The following is an 18984-nucleotide window of genomic DNA, read 5'->3' on the forward strand; positions in this document are numbered from 1 at the left end:
CCAAGATTGTGATTGCCCGTGCAACGGCGAGCCCGCTTCGTGAGTACACAACAAAACGCAGGGCGGCATCTCCACCAATCTGAGCTGTTCTCACTGTAATATAAAGTATTGCCTTGAGGAAGGAGAAAAACAGAGAGAAAACGATCCAAATCGGTTGCTTCAATATCACAATCATTACAGGCAGCAAATTACATCAGGGTCTCTTTTAGAGATTGAAACCAGCAGCAACATTGATTTAGCTTTCCATCATCTGGGGCCGTATTAGCTTTTGTGTGTTTTTTAGGGTGAATGGAGTGGATTAGAGTAGCTAATGAGCTTGCTGTGGTCAGTATCGCAGGGGCATTCGTATCGTTCGGCAACAGAGCTCACCATGCCATGAGAATTTACTCAATTATAAAATAAGCAGGGGCTCAAATTACCCCGGCACATGAATAAAATAATGCTAAAGTTAAATTGCAACAACTGCAATGTGACAATATGCCAACCTTTTTAACCTTGCTTTATGTTACATCCCAAAATACATGACTATTTAAGAAGGATGTGCTTATTTAAAGAGAAACTAAATTTAATACTTATTAAGACCTTTTTTAAGACTCTTTTCATTTAAGACCTCATCGCCACTTATTGGCGACACTTTAACTTACATTTACTATAGTGATTGTAAGACAGCACAACAGTCTTAGTTTGTGATAACTCCTTATTAATGCTACATAATTCAGAAGGGTGGGAATGAAGTGACTAACCCAATGATTAAGTGACTAACCCAATGCAAGGTTTATTAGAAAGAGAAACTAGCTTTGTGGCTAGCACTTAGCATGTGGGACCGGACAGTGTTGATCCCCATAGAGGCTACGCTAATCGTCTTCCGATACACAGAACAGTAGGTCTCACGGTTATTCCCAGAGATGGCCTTCAGCCATGGTTCCAACTCCTTATCCTCCAACCATTTGCACGAAAACTTGCATTTCCCCATTAGTCAACGTTGTTGTTTAACAACCGGGTGTAAATGGACCTCCCATTATTCGCCTATGCAATGATTAAATACAGGCAAACTTTAGCATATCTCTTTGGACAAATATGAAAAGATGATACACAATACCTTGGAAAATGGCATTTAAGACTTTTTGACACTTTTTAAGAGCCTTAATTTTCTCTAAATTGGTTTATCAACTTTTAATACTATTTAAGACCCCGCGGACACTCTGAAGTACATATTGGCTTTACAAGTCAATTTGAACTTATATTTTATGTTATATAAACTCAATTTCATATTAATACAAGTAAGTTGAAAAGCTTGTAAGTGTAAAAAAGCTGAAATTACTTGTAAAACCAAGTTGATTATACTTAAAAATTGAAGGCAGCAAAGATTATTTTACAGTAACACAACAGTTCTTGTCCTCTATTTGGATTGGACAATCAACATTCTCAACAGTGTGTTCTTTGGCAACGTGCAAAACTGTATTGTATTATGTATATACAAACAGGCAACTTATTACAAAAAAGTTATTTGATATTAAAGGCGGGGTTGGTATTTTTTCAAAAACGCTTTAGAAAACTGAGTCGGGCCGAGTACCAAAACAAACTTGTAGCCATTAAGCAGTAAGGGGTGTGCTCATGTTGACGGAGGGAAGAGAACAATTGGGCATTAGAAAGACTGTAGAAAGAGCGATGTCTTATTTATTACATTACAGTCAGGCAGGCGCTAGGACCCACATTACTATTATAAAAGACTTTCCAGCGGAGACGCGTTAGGACCTGCGGTATGGAGACGTTTTGTAGTCGATTTCAAATAACAACAACACTTTTCAGAAATCGATTACCCTGCCTTTAACTTCTTAACAAAAACTAATATCAGTTGTTGAGCAATTATGTAAACAAATCATGCTGCATCCTAATTCGCATACTATCCATCCTAAATGGGATTCGAAATATAATCAGTACGTCCCAAATCATAGTATGCTGAGATGAGTACCCGGATGGTCTACTGTTACTGATGAAAATTCGAAATCCAGATTCGTGGTCACTCAAACGGCTGATATTGCCCAAAACTCAACGCGAGTAGGCAGAGTTTAGTAAAGTAACATGTCATTGTATGTTTAAAACAAAGATGGTGATACGGAGACAAGAGTTATGAATTGTACCGTATAACAGCATATCACACTCCCAACTGTGCTGTTGTACTGAATATACAGTAAGCACAACTGTGATCCGGTTGTAGCATAGAATCAGTGCTACAAGAGCTCTCATGATGTTGCTTAATTGGATCGAGATTAAATTACAGCATCTAAATAACATTGACAAATGAAGGGCACGGGCAGCTTTGTTGAGATAATTGATATAATGATACAAACAAACACATTTTTGCATTATACCTGTGTAGTCGCATGTTTTCGGCTCTGTCGCAAATGACAAACAAACGCGAGCGAGCTTGATCTCAGTTCCACTTGGCTACAAAGACTCGGTCGTCATTGTCAACCCACAGGAAACATAAAGGGGGCTCTGTAATCCCTGCACCAGACAGGCTTGGATACAGCTCCAGATCCTGATAAGATTACACCACTAAAGGAGAGAACAACCGCGGTAAAATTTGAGAGAATTGTGAAGGGAGCCAGTTCTGACATGTGGCACTGTGAGCCCAGGCCTGGCCCGCTCTCACATGGGACACGGTCCTCTCATAATCAGTGAGAGAATCTTATCAGGCTTGGCTGGCTGCTGGCGGCCTCTATCCGTCTCTCACACACACACACGCGCGCACACACACGCACGCACACGCATACACACACACGCACACACACACACGTGGGCTGGGCAGGTGGATGGAGGTCATACCATACCTTGTATGATGTCTGGAGGGGAGGTTGTGGCAGAGATGGTGGTGGTGGTGGTGGTGGTTGTGGGTTTAAGGGTTGTGGTAAGGGCATCTAGATGAAAAAACACAACACAAAAAAACATGACATACGGGAAAATCAGGAGAAAACGAAACCAAACGTGATCAAATCAACAATAATGAGCGACAGATTCGCGTGTGCAGTGTGTGTGTGTGTGTGTGTGCCTTTATTCCACAGATGGTAAACTAGTCCCTTAACAGTAGGTAAATTATCAAGCAAATACTATTAAATGAAATATGGCTCTCTCGTGAGGTCATAACACAAGTTAATTGTGGGTGTAGTACTGTCATAACATATTCCTCCGTGTGCCAAGTGTAAACATTTACCGCTAATTTTGTGTATCTGTGTTTGGAAAATAGAATAAAATATCATTTAACAACAATAAAAAGGAACAGAACGTAAAAATGAGATCAGGACATGAGGGAATGGTTAGAAATGGTAATACACAAAATGAAGATGAAAAATGAATGGATCGTAACAAGGAAGATTCCAGGGTTAGTTGTTACATGGGGAACAGGATGATATCTCCAGTTATACATGATTGTTTTATCTAGTGGTTTTGTACATGCAAACACCAAAACAGCCTTAAATTTGTGACACCATGCCCCAAGATGGGGGTGTTTCGAAGTTGTATTAAAGTGATGAAAATTGTGTCATCATTTACTCACCCTCTTGTACTGTAATTTCAAACTTGTATGAGTTTCTTTCCTCTGCAGAAAACAAAAAAAGAAGATATTTTGAAGAACCGAACAACGGCGTTACCCATTCGCTTCTATTGTATGGACACAAAACCAATGCAAGTCAATGGGTGTCGCTGTTGTTTGGTTATCAACATTCTTCAAAATATCTTCTTTTGTGTTGTGGAGAAGCAAGAAAGTCATACAGGTTGGAAATGACAAGAGGTTTGGTAAATGACACGATTTAAACTTTTGAGTGAACTATCCCTTTAAAAATATACACTGAAACAAAAAGTGTGAAAACTAGCCCCAGTCTCTTTTCCTTTATATCCATGCCAACAAATGACCATACCAATCACACACTTTCATTCTCCAATTTTCTGTTTTTTTCTTGCATTGTCACACCTCATTAGCTACGTTCTCTCCATACTATCTACTAACATTGTTTCTGATTTTGCAGTGTGGAATATTAGACACACTGTTAACAGCCAGCAGATACAGAGCTAGCGGTGACAGGCTTAGCGTGTTTGATGTTGGCGAGTTAACCCAGCGTGAGCGTTAGCCAGTCCGGCGCTCGGGGTGATCAGGATTTTGCACAGAAAGACAAACAAGCAAACATTAATGAAATGAGTAGAATGGAGAGGGAGGGTGCACGGGGGACAGCGATGTTTCTCGCTGAGATAACAGGCGTGAAAAGTGACGTGGCCCGCGCCACTGTTTGCCCGGCGCGTCCAGACAGATACCACTGTGTTAACATCTGTGGTGGGGGAAATTGGCCGGCTTTCTCTCGTTCTCGCTTTGTTGTCTGCGCTCCATCAAAAGAGCTCGGTGGGAGCCCAAAAACACTTCCACTCTCTAATGATAAACATCCAGCGGAATAAAGCACAGAGAGAAAGAACTGCCTCCATCTCCTCTGCTGATTCACTGGGATCACTCAGAAAATGGCAGCTTTGTATTGCATGTCACACCACACACTGACACTATAACACACTATGACACTTTCCTGTTGAACTACGTACCTGATCACTCGCTGCTGTGAAATAGTGACTACAGAACAAACAACGTATGATGATCTTATGTGCAGATGTATTCCTCCCACAAAAGGTCAATTTGGGCAACTGTTACACACTGAATTTCTATCGCCTTAGAAATTATGTTGTGATTGCATCACTGAAGCAGAAATGAGAAGTCAACAAAAAATGATTTTATTATATTTTGAAAATTATATTTTGAAAGTGAAGTATTTTTCTTCTATTGTCCAAGGTTTTAATATCTTTGAACTTTAATATTTTATCCCTTGGTTATTGATAAATATTGAACATAAATGTTAATGGTTACATTGCCGCTGTTTTTCTCACAGATGTGAAGTTGAAAACAATTCTAACATTAATTATGAAAAACATTTACTGAAGTGAATAGTGTCATATGATCACATTGAACAATAAAAAACATGACCTATTCTGAATTAATGAATTTCTTCCAAATCAATCAAATGAACAAATTTCTTTGCGCGAATCTTTTGAACTAGAAACGACAGATCCTACATACTGTACATACTTAGGACATTTATTTTTATTAGGACTGTCAAGCGATTAGTCGACATTAAAATCCAGAATAAAAGTTTGTGTTTACATATACTGTATGTCTGTGTTTATATTTTTGTATTTATAAACGCATACGCATGCATATATTTAAGAAAAATATAAAATATAAAAATGAATAAACATTTATATATAATTTCAATTGTTGGTAAATATAAATAAATAGATCTAAATATTTCCTAAATATCTATACATTTATGTGTATGTTTTTGTGGTTATAAAGACAAAATTAATATGCTCAGTGCACAGACATATATTATGTAAATACAAACTTTTATCCTGGATGCGATTAATCGCTTGACAGCCCTAACCTTTATTTACACTATAGTATAGAGTACAATACAATAAAAAACAATATCACACTTTATTATAGCTGTATATGAGCATCCAGTAATTACCTGCCTCATACTTTATATTTGCATAATGAACTCGTACTTTTGTAATATTGCTTTAGTCAAAACCTGTTTATTCATTTCAAATATTTATAACACAGGTCCCACTTAAACACTTAAGCAGCTAAAAATTTGTACCATATGAAAATGAAAAAAATCATAATTTGCTTGTAATGATTGTAACATTTAATAAATTATATAAAAGATCTACAGCAGTTTTCTCATATTATGATACATAACTGCATATATTTATAATACCAACATTTAATATTTTAAAGGAGTAGTTCACTCCAAAATGCGGCCCCATTCACTTTCCATAGTAACTTTAATTCCTACTATGGAAAGTCAATGGGGGGACATTTTGAAGTAAACTTCTCCTTTAAAATATTAAATGTTGTTTCTACCTTTACAGGATGTACGTTTACAAGATGTAAGATGTGAGTGCATCTTACATCTGTAAGTCGCTTTGGATAAAAGCGTCTGCCAAGTGAATAAATGTAAGTATACAATAATATAACCACAAACACCACTAAATAAACTTTTGATCCTGTTTTAAAACGAATGAAACCGCACTACACATTTTTAAACTTCAAAACCCCTTAAATTCTCTCATAAGAAATAATGAAATATATTACTACTTTCACACAAGCCATGTTTAAGCGACAGGAGAAGATATGTGACTGCTTTACTGCGTTTTCTGACGGAAAAGGTACTTCCAGAGATTTGTATGTTTGGCATGTCAATAAAATACCTCAATGGATCACAAGATGTCAGAGGTAAGTTGTTACCTGTCTAAAACTACAGTGATTCACGAGGCAATCGGCTAGGTAAAAATCCCTCGTCATCTTCCAAAAGTGCACAGCCATGTTGATTTCTCTTGCCAGAGATCAAGTGTCTGTATTCTCATCCCACAGAATGAACCTGCTGGCTTGTGAGGATTATAAAAGCGGCATTTAAGCACAATCATGTGTGAGATACTTACAGTATCCGCCTGAATGTAACCAAGTTAAAATGTCAGAATATCATGATACGCCTGGCCTCCTTAATATCTCACGGCCTAAGCGCCTTTTTCCGCAGAAAAGGAAACAGCTGACCACGAAACTCCGCGAGCAGTCAAGCATAGCAAATACAGGGAGCTATAGAGCTCGCTTTACAAGCAGCAGCGGTGCATTTGATCAATATCCACTATAGACTACATTTGCATTAAATAATGTGTGCTGAACCCTTAGAGCTCAATGCCGTATGAAGCGGCAGATACATTAATGTTTTAATAAAGTAAGGTAAGAGAAAACGATCACCATTTAACATGCGTTGGGTTCCGCTCCGTTGCGGTGCATCTAAGCAGAGGGCCACCTTTATTGGCTCCGCTCTGTTATGATCTGTGAATGCACAGCAGATGTTCGAGATCACCAGTGTCAATAGCTCATTAAGAACTTGGCAGGCTGAACTCATCTATAGCTCGCCGCCGTTTTCCAAACAGGCTGTTTTTAGTTCGCATTTCGGGGGATTTTGCATTGGGGCGTAAAGCGGTTGTTCGGTGCATCGGAGCTTATAGACTTTCGCAGCGCGTACCTGCCATGTCATCTCAGCGTGTGTTTATCAAAGCACATTATGAATCATGGCAACGAGCTGGGGCGTGTATGTGTGCACCAGCCTCATTAAACCCCGGCCACCGCAAAACACTGCCGCTTACGCCAATTCCCAAGACACACAATGACTGTTTTACCATCTCCCTGTCTCTCTCTCACCGAGTCACTTGTTAAATGGTGCATCTCCCATATGAATTCAGACCTACACCTGAGTGTATCCAAAGACTTGAGGATTTATGGAAGGAGAGCGAGGTACATAAATGGAGGCACGGAGGGGCATTAGAAGAGCGAGGTACATGTGAGGAGCCGAGCAGATGAGTACTTTAATTGCTACGGTTTTTCCTGGCATGTGCTGGGATTCATAACAGATACCAGTAATTCAGGAACACTGAGTGAAAAAACACACATGAGAGAAAGTGTGTTTAGCAATAGAGGCTCAGGGCTGTTGATTCACCCATCAGCAACCTTCTGTTCTCATCCAGCTTTGCATGTTTGTTCAAGTAGATGTTTGCTTGCAGTAGCAAAACTAGAAAGAGCAGAGGGAGCTTAACCCAATTATAGCTAAGGGTGCGTACGCTACTGCGGACCTTTAAGACACTGCGAAACCCTCTTTGGCCCAAGGTACATTAGTATAAACACACATCCCGAGAACTAACCTGGGAAAATAACCTGTTGGGATCAGTGTGCTTTCCAAAGCAGAAAAACATGTGCATATGCACATTGACTTTGTGTGTTTTAAAGGTCCAATGTGTATTTTTTTGGAGGATCTATTGACAGAAATGCAATATAATATACATGTGTTCAGAGGTGTATAAAGACCTTACACAATGAAGCGTTGTGTTTTTATTACCTTAGAATGAGCTATTTCTATCTACATACACCGCGGGTCCCCTTGCATGGAATTCGTCATGTTGTTTCTACAGTAGCCCTAAACGGACAAACTGTTCTACAGAGCTCGTTTCGTACATACGTTATCTCCTTCGGCAAAGAAGCAAAAACAAGACGACATCTTAGTTCTGTGAAAGTCACCGTAGTGCTTCGAAAGGTAAGGGGGAGTGAGCCGTTAGTTGCAATTCGCAACCTCACCACTAGATGCCACTAAATCTCATACACTGGACCCTTTAAGAAGTGAAAGAGCACTTTTGCTTTGCTTTAATGTTTATTGAATCAGCATGCATCTCTAGATTCCTCCTTTATTTAGAATCAATGGGTGAGAGGAGTGAGGGGAATCGAGTAAAATAACAAGTACACACAAATCTAACATTGGCAGCAGGGTCACAATGATGGACTCCAGTAAAGGGCTAATAAAATGAGTTCGTTTGGCCCTTGTTAGTGATTCTGGCAGTCGGGATGAAAGGGGTGTGGATGTAAGAGACTTCTCTGCCTTTGAGACATGGAAAGCACGTAAAGAGCATCCATCTAACCTGCTAGCTAAACCATGTTACAAAAGACGACTAAACATAACGATTATTCTAGGACAATTGAGGGTATAATAATGCCTTTCATCTACTGGGTGAATTGTAGTCATATAACCACATTTGGGTAGTTGACAAATCAATTATAAATGTGTCCTATGGTGTGACAGCAAAAATGTAATTTGTAAACAAACTGTTAATAGCATATTACTTTATATTATTAGTATTTATATTTATAATATAAACAGCATAAGACAGCTTCATCTTCATTGTTTTTTCTACATTTTTGTCACACCATAGGACACATGTACGGTTCAATGATAAATTCAACTTGCTATTATACTAAACCTGACAGAAAGTGAATCAACTGAATCTGGCTTTTTTAGTTCCTACAGATGAATTTTGCATTGTCATGAAAAATCATTACTTACAACCACAACAAACTCTTGTAAAATGTAGTAGGCTATAATAAATGCGAAATGGCTTAAATAAAGCCTGCACATGATTTGCAACGCATTCTTTTGTCTTCAGACATCCACTGGGAAGGTTTTACACTGCCTCTCTTCACTCTAATATGGCACATTTGCATGTCTGAATTTACAACTGAATGAATTCCTGAACGGCAGGTTTGAACGGCCGCGTCTGACAGCAGCCAAATTTATCAGAGAAATTTGACTTTTAAATGTTTGTGTCACCGACCCGAAGAGTGGCAAAGGAAACATTGATGGTGCAAATTGAAAGAAAGTGAGCAAGGTGTTTAGAATACAGGGAGACTGTGGTGAGAGAGGTGATTTACTGCTCCATTATTACAACACAGAGACAGAAATGGAGGCGCCGTTGCAACGCTGCACATCTTGTTTTTTCTTTCTCTCTACATATGTTGAGATCGCTGGACTGAGGCTGGATCTTCCCGAGTTACATGCACTGCTAGAATGACTGCTGTTCTTCCAGCTGTTCCTCCTCACCACACCTCTTCTGTTACACATGTTGTTGGATATAAGGGACAATTAGTCGACTCAGACACTCTGAGGCTTGTCAGAAAATAAGGCTGTTTATCAGTCACTCTGCAATTTGCGGTCTGCAAGCTGGGTTGAAACTACAACGGTTGGGAATTCAGGTTTAGACGAAAATAAATAACTGTTCATGCTTGTCACACACAGGGGATTTCCTCAGAGACTTCGAAGCCCTAAGTTCTACTATAAACTGAAGTCAACTCTCTACATGTGTACTTTCACTACAAGTGAACAAGTTTTTCAGGGTTTTTACAGTTTTTAGCCAATAAATTGTCTTGACCTTTCCCTGATCCATCCAGACATGCCATTACAAGATAAGGTTGTTTCAATTAATTCTTCAAATTCAGACAGATTGCTTAAAAATCAGACCAACCTTCTCACAAATCTTCTATCCTATCCCGATAAATCCTTACATTTAACAAAAGAAACATTTCCAGCCAACATATCTGCCACTTATTAAAGGTCTAGTGTATAAAAATGAAGCAGCATCTAGTGGTGAGGTTGCGAATTGCAACCAACGGCTCACTCCACGCCCACCTTTTGAAGCACTATGGGGGCTCTCACAGGGATAAGATGCCATCACGTTTTCACTTCTTTGCCGAAGAAGATAACTTATTTACGCGCTCTGTAGAGAAGTTTGTCTTTTTAGGGTTACTGTAGAAACAACATGTAGTAAAAGTAAATGCCCACTGCTATGATTGGATAGCAGTTTGTGTAGTAAACTTAGTTGGAGCCTTCTGTGAATTTGGTTAGACACGTAACGTTAGGTTACACATTATCAGGACATATCAAGCGATCTCTAACAAAGCAATAGTGATGCATAGTACAAATATGTTTTACTCACATAAGATTGCTGCGCCATTCCTGTCGGATCCAATATTGACTGCACAGCACTGCTTTTTAATTTTAGTCTTTCCACAAATCCAGCGCCTTGTTCACAAAGGAATCCATGGTGAAATGACGCGAACAAATGCTCAATGTTTCACCCACCTGAGCAGGAACGTACTTAAAAATAAACTTCAACCACGCATAGCTAATATCAGAATCCGAAGGAAGTGACTGTGTTCTTCCACAACCAGGCGCTGCACAATGTTGCATGTTTGTTGCTTGGTCGCTCTGAATAAAAATAACAGTGAAAGAAGTCCTCACTTTTGCACATATGACACGGGGCTAGCCGCCCTGGAGAGCCCTTTGCTAAAGTGACAGGGTTGCCAGATCTTCACAGAAAAAAGAGGCATTTAAATACAAGACAAAAACAAACCTTAAAATGCAAATTGTTTATATATTTTGTAAGACCAAAAATTCTTAAAATCTGCAACAGACCATTTATTAAGACCTAATTGCCGAGGCTTTTTGATCTAAGACCAAACGACAAGCATAAAAGTGCTTATTAATAACAAACATGGCAACACAGCAAAAGAGCGCTGTGTGATGGAGCCTTCCGAACATAAACACAACACAGCGCATATCAGCAGTTTAGTTTAAACTGACGGACAAAACGAATCTTTGGCCGAAAAATATGTCGCTATGGTTACCAGTTTGTCGATCATCACAAATGCGGGAGTGTGTACTATGTGTGGCTAAAGTCATTCGCGAACCAGTGGGCGGGGCTAGAGAAGTAGTCGTTGATATTTTTCTGTGGAGGCGGTGTTCAACCTATAGATGGGTGCATTCCAGGACCTGCCGTTAGCTGAGCCTCAATAACAGTTGTTATTTCAGTAACAAGGGCGTTTTCAGTTCTGACACTTCGCTTGAATACGATTCCCTCTTAAACAACAAAATCTTGGGTTAAAATTGTGGTTTTAATTCATGGCTCCTTTAAAAAATACATGCCTTGAACAATTTTATTAACACCCATGACATTTCCAAGCCCGGAAAACACAACCGTATAATTCCCTTAAGTTTCCATGACCGTGGGATCTGTGATATTTGCTCCACCAAGTGAACAAAATCATGAGATGTTTGTTTTGGGTTCAGTATGGTGCACAAAGCACAGTTAAAGGAAGTGTATTGCCGTGATCGATTTCTGCAGAGCGGCCGTGAGATACCAGAGGAAAGCCCTCTAAACATGGAGGAATTGTTACGGAGAGGAAACGAGAGCGAGGTTGACAGGCAGAGGAGGAGCGCGCAATATTAAAGGCCAGGGCTGTGAAGGCAAAGGTAGTCTTTATTAGGTTAGAGGCGCTCTGTAAACTTGTTACCGGCCGGTGTGTTAGATCTCATTCCCCCGCAGGGGCATGCTGGGATGGGGCCCTGGAAAAGTGTCTCAGGGAATGTATTTTTTCCCCATAACCAGTTTAGTGCCAGCCTCCCTCCAAGTGTTCTCCATCACTTAGCTTCACAACAGTTGGGGAACAAACGCATTAGAGAAAAATTGCCTCTGCAGTACATCTGTTCTGGCTGTCTGTCGAGAGGCCACGAAGCTCTCCTACCAAAAATCAAGGATTTCAAAATGTGGTTCCCCATTCATAAGCGCTCTTCTTACATTTTAAATGCAACTACCTGAAAAGAAAACAACCTGTAGCTTTGAAATGAAGAGACTAAAGCGTTTATCTAATGCGCTGTGGCAGAAACTGCACAGTTAAGTCAGGTCACATCTCGCACACATCATTTGCTCTGAACTGAAAACGACCCATACTCACGCTCCACACTTTTTATTTCCGTGAAACAAACTGTCAAAGATATGCAACAATAATGCACTGTCATGTCCAGACAGTAAATATATACGGCACCTTTCAGTGTAAATAAAACCTGTTCCACTATGCCGTCTTACACTTCAAAGGTGCCCTGCTATTGCACTGTGCATTGACATTAGAACGGTTGGAAAGCTGTTGATGTGTGTCGGCAAGATGCCACATTCCCTTCTGGAGGAATCGCATCTACATCGGAGAAAATATTTTTATATAGGAGCACTCAAAAGTGTTTACTATCTCAACAACCCTTACAGTAGCTGCGTTTACATGGACACATCGGATTGAATTTAATCAGATTGTGCAATCTGAATGTAGTGTTTACATGAACGGTAAATTAAGTGATCTGATTGATGTGCGTGTTTACATGACAAGCTTCAAATCCGATATAATCTGCTGACATGCGCACACTGCACAAGTGTTCACCTAAACACCCACTAAAACAGTGTATTAAAGCACACGTTGTGTATATTTTATTTTACAAACGGCACAAAAAAAATGTACAGTTTATAAAGGCAGAGTAATATCTCGTGCCAATGAAGAATGAGCACATCCGATGCGGTTTTACCATGGTAAAACCATGACAAAACTACCAAGACCCACCAGAGCGTCTGCAGGCAAACAATAATTAAATAAATGTTTAGCAACAGCTAATACCCAACTTTAGAAGTGATAATATGCGGACTCATATATCAGCATTAACGGTAAACAGAGACAGGCGCGGTGGATGCGGGTATCATTATAATATTCACAAAACGGCTACTCGAACAATGTTGTAAGCACAGATGTGTTTATTTCATGTCACAGACACCAGCATAATATTGTACAATTCAGAAAGGCAAAATAATGTCTACATATCAATGAAGCAATGTCGTTACAGCGACTTAACATGGTAAAAACAGTTAATCCTTCCAATGTAAGTAAACGATAAATAAAATCAATGTTCGGTACTGATGACATTTTATAATTAGATATTTTAGCCTACAGTATGTTTGTACATCTGCAAATGTATCGTGTTTTAAAAAGGAACAGAGAAATTGTGGTTAAAAACTCACTCCAGGGAAACAGTAAGACATTTTAAATGCATAGAAACATTAATATGTTCATTTAGAGATGACAAGCATATGGATATTTGTACCGCTTTGTCAGATTTATGGTTTTTGGTTTCTTTAGCAACAGCTGCTCCGTTCCGTGCATCATGCCTTTACGTCTGTACGAGCCAGCGTCGTCTTTGCACATGTGCACAACTTCCTACTTCGGTTTTTAATCTGATCAAGTGTTTACATGTCCTATCAAGCGGATTACAAACGGCATAAACCACCCCTTACAATCCGACTGAAATTTCAATCGGTTTGGGCATTTTTAATCTGATTGACGTGTTTATATGGAGCGTTTTCATTCGGATTGGACTTTTAATCGGATTACATTGGTCCATGTAAACGCAGCTAGTGTTTGCATAAGGCCATGCATGAATGGCTTCACAATTACCCTTCCAATATGCCATGTATTACAGTACACATGAAAACGTGTCCTTACAACAACAGCTTGCTAAACAGTCATTTTGCAGTTGCTTTAACATCTCTTTAAAGCACGTGTATTTAATTGAACAGTGGCTCGACGGAATGTCTAATACATGGAGTATCTGAGGATTGCTGGCACGCTGACACTACGGGTCCCGGCGAATGTGTCAAGGCCGCCGTGTTTGTAATACACAGATGTCGTCTCATTAATTTGGGGGAGAATAATTATAAGACTATAGAGCACCCAGATGTCACTGGTGCTTGTTTTTCTGGGCGTGTGCACGCACGTGTTGAATACATCTTAGCGTTAAGATAACACATCAATGTGTATATAAGTGTCTGCAGTCGGTGATGCGACGGCCCGCAGTCGCATCTCTGCATTAGCAATTCTAATGTCACACAAGATATGTGGCTGAACTACTGTAGATATTAAAAGCAGCATCAAACATGAAAACCATCAAACATGCTGATAGAGTCTGTTATATTCAGCGCTGTTTTTAATAGGGGAGGGATTTGGGCTCTCAGAGCGCCATACGTGGCTGTGTCACTCTCTCTTCTATTCTGTTGGTTCAACTGTCATGAAATTCTCGTGGAATGACTGCCAAGCCGCTCATGGGAGAAACGTGTGAAAAGCCTGTCGCAATTACTGGCGCATTTGCACTTCGTGCTGGGGCAAGTTTTTGGAACACACACCGTAGGGGCGAAGCCAAGTTTCTGTGGCGACCCACCGGCAACACGCAATGTTAAAGAGATCTGGGCGATGGGATCCCACACGCACGAACAAAAAGTTTGGCTTCCTCGAAGCGAATTTGCTGTGACAATTCGATCGAATGTACTCAGGGTGAATCTGAATTAGAAAAGTAAACAATACGACGCTGGCGGTCTCTTGTAAGTTCGCCTTCCTTGCAAACCGCTCTATCTGTTCGCTTCTAGATCCTCATTACGGCACAAATCTTTTTTTAAATAGCCCTGGGCCCATCGTTACGCTGTGAAAATGGAGGACAGCAATTTCACCACAGGCTTAGCGCAGCAAACGATATCAGAAGTGAATTCCAGGAGGAAAATGGTCAGATTAGAACGTGTCCTGAAGGAAAGGAAATGCCATTGAGATCAATGTTATTGACCCGTGACTCAGATGGAGCGGTGGAGTGGGTGAAAGAGGAAAAGAGCGAAACGAAGCACGTCGAACTTACCATACACATAAAGGATGTAGTCATCATACGATTCGCCCACCGAGTTGGAGGCCACACATCGGTAAGTGCCGTTGTACGACTTGTTCAAGTTCTCGATGAAGAGATCTGGGCCCGTGATAACGGCATGAGAGGGCACGTCGTCATCCACCTTCACCCAATTCACCTGTTGAGGCCTAAATTGAGAGAAAGAATAGATAGAGCTGTAGTGTTGTGTAGACTGTTTATTGCTCATTGCAACAACCTGGAAACTTGTAAACATGACTTAAAGGGACAATTCATCTAAAAATGAATGTTGTCATCATTTATTGATCGTCATGTCAACATAAAAAGATATTTTGCATACAATGGAAGTCAATGGGGTCCAATGTTGTTTGGTTATCAACTATCAAAAACTATCAACTTTTGTGTTCTGCAGAAGAAAAAAGTCATACAGGTTTGGAATTACATGACTTTTCATTTTTGGGCAAACTAACCCTTTAAAAAGCCAAATAGCTCTGATTACCAGAAAAGGCCGGCCAATCATTTTGTGTGTAATATGTCATCACGTTCAATATGTGCTATCCGAAACTAATAATAGTTTTGGCTCTACACTCTGAAATAAATATTGGTGATGGTCAGCAACGCTGATCATAAGATGTGACCAAGCCTGTGACAACGGCAATCCACATAAATTTTGGCAAAACAAAGAAAGGCTGTGATTTCCTCTTGTCTGCCTCAATTAACTGCCACAGCAAGCTATCTCCTTTTGTCCTCTAAACACCTGAGCCAGACACACAACAGCCAATTCTACTCTCACAGTGATGAGCGGAATGAGCTAAACCCACTGTGGAAAAATAAAAGCGGCCCTAAACTCTCACAAGTTTCAATGGCACTGCTGCAGTGTTGTTATTTCCCATGAGCTTCTCGGAAGGTTTTCCCTTGTTGTTGTTGTTTTTTTTGTGTCGGTGTTTAAACGCATTACCAACCATTGAAGAGGAAAGAGAGAGGAAAAAATACAAAAAACAAAACCCTCACACTTTTAAAACAAAGGATCGGTTTGAGCTCAATTGCAGTTGATCCTCGGCATCTGAGGGCGGCAAAACAACATTTGATGGAGAGCGGCGTGTGAATTGCATATAAAGGGAAATCTGAAACAGTCTGAAACTGAGGTTAAATATACACGCAATGCATAAAGATTGATAAAGAAAAGGCGAGATGACCTAGAAAAGGGGAAAACACACAGTGGAGGGGCTGCAGAGAACCTGGGGTGAGATAAAGAATACAAATGGGATGGCGAGCCAAGCCCTGTACCGCCTGACAGTAATGACTGCAGCCCCTCTCCAAGCTCTAATGAAAATGACTTCCAATTTTCTGCTCACTGTATTGATTGTATTTTCATCTTTATTAAATGAATTCGGGCGGCGCCTCGGCTCCCTGCAGCATTTTAGTCAGAGGATGTTACGAGGGTTGTTGAATGTAAAAAAAACATCCGAACGGCTTTTATTGCGTTTGCACATATTGGCCTAAAGCTGATAACTCACCTTATGTTCATGTGAAGCGGCCCCTAAAGTATTTGGACATTTCAGTCACACTTAAAAATGTATGAATTTCAGTGCATCAACAAAAAGAAAGCATGTGGCATCTGCAAATAGAGGATGCTAGACCCCTTCACTCAGAACTAACTTCTGAGCCAATTTGCAATTACTTTTTAACCAACTGTTGATTGTTGAAGTCACTTCCCCTCAAGTTCAGACAGGTGTTCAAGCAGATGGAGTTCAGCACATTAATTATGGAAATGTTCTCACAACCACAGTCTAAATACTTTTTGTCTAAACTTAGACGCTGTATAACTTTGTTTTTAGTCTGACTTGATTTTGGCATGCATACATCTCTTCAGTATGCATGCACATGCACTGCTTGTCTTTGAGTGAAAGCTCCTGAAGGCCTTATTGCAGCATACTTACTGCAATAAGTGTGTTTTTTACTACACTCCATGATGAAAAATAACAGGTGCAACCTGCTTCGGGTCTTATGATCCAAATACATTTTTGAAGAGTTTGGTTCCAAAATGAGATAACTCAGTTTTTAATTTTTTTCAAAAAACATGTTTTTATTATGTTATCATGTTTCTATTGTGTTTTATTGTGTAGTTAGTTATTTTTTGAGTTATTATGGCTTACATCAAAACAAACCAACTGCAGTTTGATTTAATTGGAATGTACAATAAAAGAATGTGATTTTTGAAAAAAATTAAAAACTGACTCATCTCATTTTGGAACCAAACTCTTTCATTTATAGTGCTGGAAAATAAAGCCATCACACAAATAAACCATTTCTTGAGAAAAGGGAGAAAGAACAAAATTTGATTGTTGATTCTGGTATGTTTTACACTCTTTTTATGCATTTTAATCTTCATCTTAAGAAGCGATGTGTTTGTTTTCGGTGTCACAACCATGTCAGCTCATGAATTATATACGTATAAAAGGTTTGAGATTTTTAGTTAAAACGTGTCAAAACAGTTTACATTTCGTTTAATACATGTATTACAATAATACAGTATACAAAACTTATTAAATGCAAATATGGTATTTGAAAAAAACATATACAAATAAAAAACAAAATATTACAAAGAAATAAGTAAATGCATGTATGCAAATATTTTCTCCAATGTTTTGAGACTTGGAATAAGTATATAGGAGTAAACATAAATACAATAAATGTAATAAAAAATAAATAAGTTGTTTTACAGCCTGTTGTCCCAGTATTCAAGAATAATCAAGAATTAGATTTTTTTATGGTCATCATTGTGTTTTGAGTACCTGACCCAAACACATCTGGATCTAAACCAACCCCTGAAACATCACCAAAACATGAGCAGAGATGGAAAATCTTACTCTGGTTTGCCTTTAATCTGACACGTGAGTTCCAGGTTCTCGCCCTCCCTGGTGAGACCCACCGGAAACTCCACCACAATCTTCACCTCGGGTTTATCTGTGGAGGAGAAAGGAAAAAACATGAGTGCCTCGTGCCTCCGGGCGGCATGAAACTTTAAACAGCCTTGGCTTTGTTCAACGCTTATTGGATTGTTCTCAGATGTTTGATTCTTCTCTTCGGTATTACAATTGTTTGACACCGAATGTGTGCATGCATTTTGTATTAACCTTTGGAGTCATTTAAACATAATCAATACACACTGACGTTTGCCATGTATACAGTCAGAAGAGTCACAATAATAGTCGCCATCAAAAATGTCCATATTCTTGAGCTCTCGGCGTTGACCTTTCTGCTCCGTAAGTACTGCCCTTTGCCATATCTATTAAAGCGACCGGCCGCTCAATGGCTCTATTCTCCCGTGACCGGCGGCAGGTAGCCTGCTGGCTTTTTGCACCTTGCGTCAGCCTTGCCTCTCAGCCCTAGCTGCTACATTCAGCACGAAATGTGCACTTCTCCTTGGCAAGGCTCAGTTCTTTTCCAATTCAGCTGGGATTAGACTTCCTGCTGTGTCTGTACAGTGCGGCAGGAGGGGTGACATTCAAACTGACGTTGGGACACATAACTAATGCTCCCTCACACATAAAATAGCCAGGGCTGTGTCTTGACAACACTGGCGTCACGGGTAGGATCTGATATAGACGTGTGTGCAAGGTGGTCACTCGCTCTCCATTTCCGTAAACTTCTTATATAACGGTATTACTCGGGACTAATAGGATTTTTCAGTCTGCCTGCTGGTCTAATGACATGATGAAACCTAATGGCAAACAGCTTATGTAAGAAAATCATAGAGACATTTACGGCTCTTGGCATTTAATAGACTAGACAAGGCTGCCGTGTTGTTTCTTTGTTGTGTCTAATATTAGGCAAATACTAATTAGCTTCCTGTTTGCCAGGTATTGGGTCTAGATATGAGGGGACATGGCATGCAAGAACAGGAAACGGCAATCTCAGTGTAATACTAAGTGCTAATGAAAGCTGAGAGAGAGAGAGCATCAAAAAAACTGAATGCATTACTAGCCTTTCATTAGGCATA

The 18984-nt window shown here is 39.8% G+C and overlaps 1 protein-coding gene across 6 annotated transcripts in view; it reads right to left on the reverse strand.

Annotated features, from left to right (window-relative positions):
• Positions 1 to 18984, reverse strand: part of cadm1a (cell adhesion molecule 1a) — a 269351-nt gene that overhangs the window by 31161 nt on the left and 219206 nt on the right. For 4 of the 6 annotated variants that reach the window (XM_057359681.1, XM_057359680.1, XM_057359682.1 and 1 more), the window contains 3 exons: positions 17852 to 17948; positions 14979 to 15151; positions 2835 to 2921 (listed from right to left, as the gene is read on the reverse strand). In XM_057359681.1, the coding sequence (XP_057215664.1) occupies positions 2835 to 2921; positions 14979 to 15151; positions 17852 to 17948 (357 nt within the window). The remainder of the gene's footprint in view (positions 1 to 2834; positions 2922 to 14978; positions 15152 to 17851; positions 17949 to 18984) is intronic. The other 2 variants (XM_057359684.1, XM_057359685.1) reach the window with 1 other exon arrangement.

The sequence above is a fragment of the Triplophysa rosa genome, linkage group LG19, assembly GCF_024868665.1.
Source record: "Triplophysa rosa linkage group LG19, Trosa_1v2, whole genome shotgun sequence".
In the NCBI taxonomy this organism is placed as follows: domain Eukaryota; kingdom Metazoa; phylum Chordata; class Actinopteri; order Cypriniformes; family Nemacheilidae; genus Triplophysa; species Triplophysa rosa.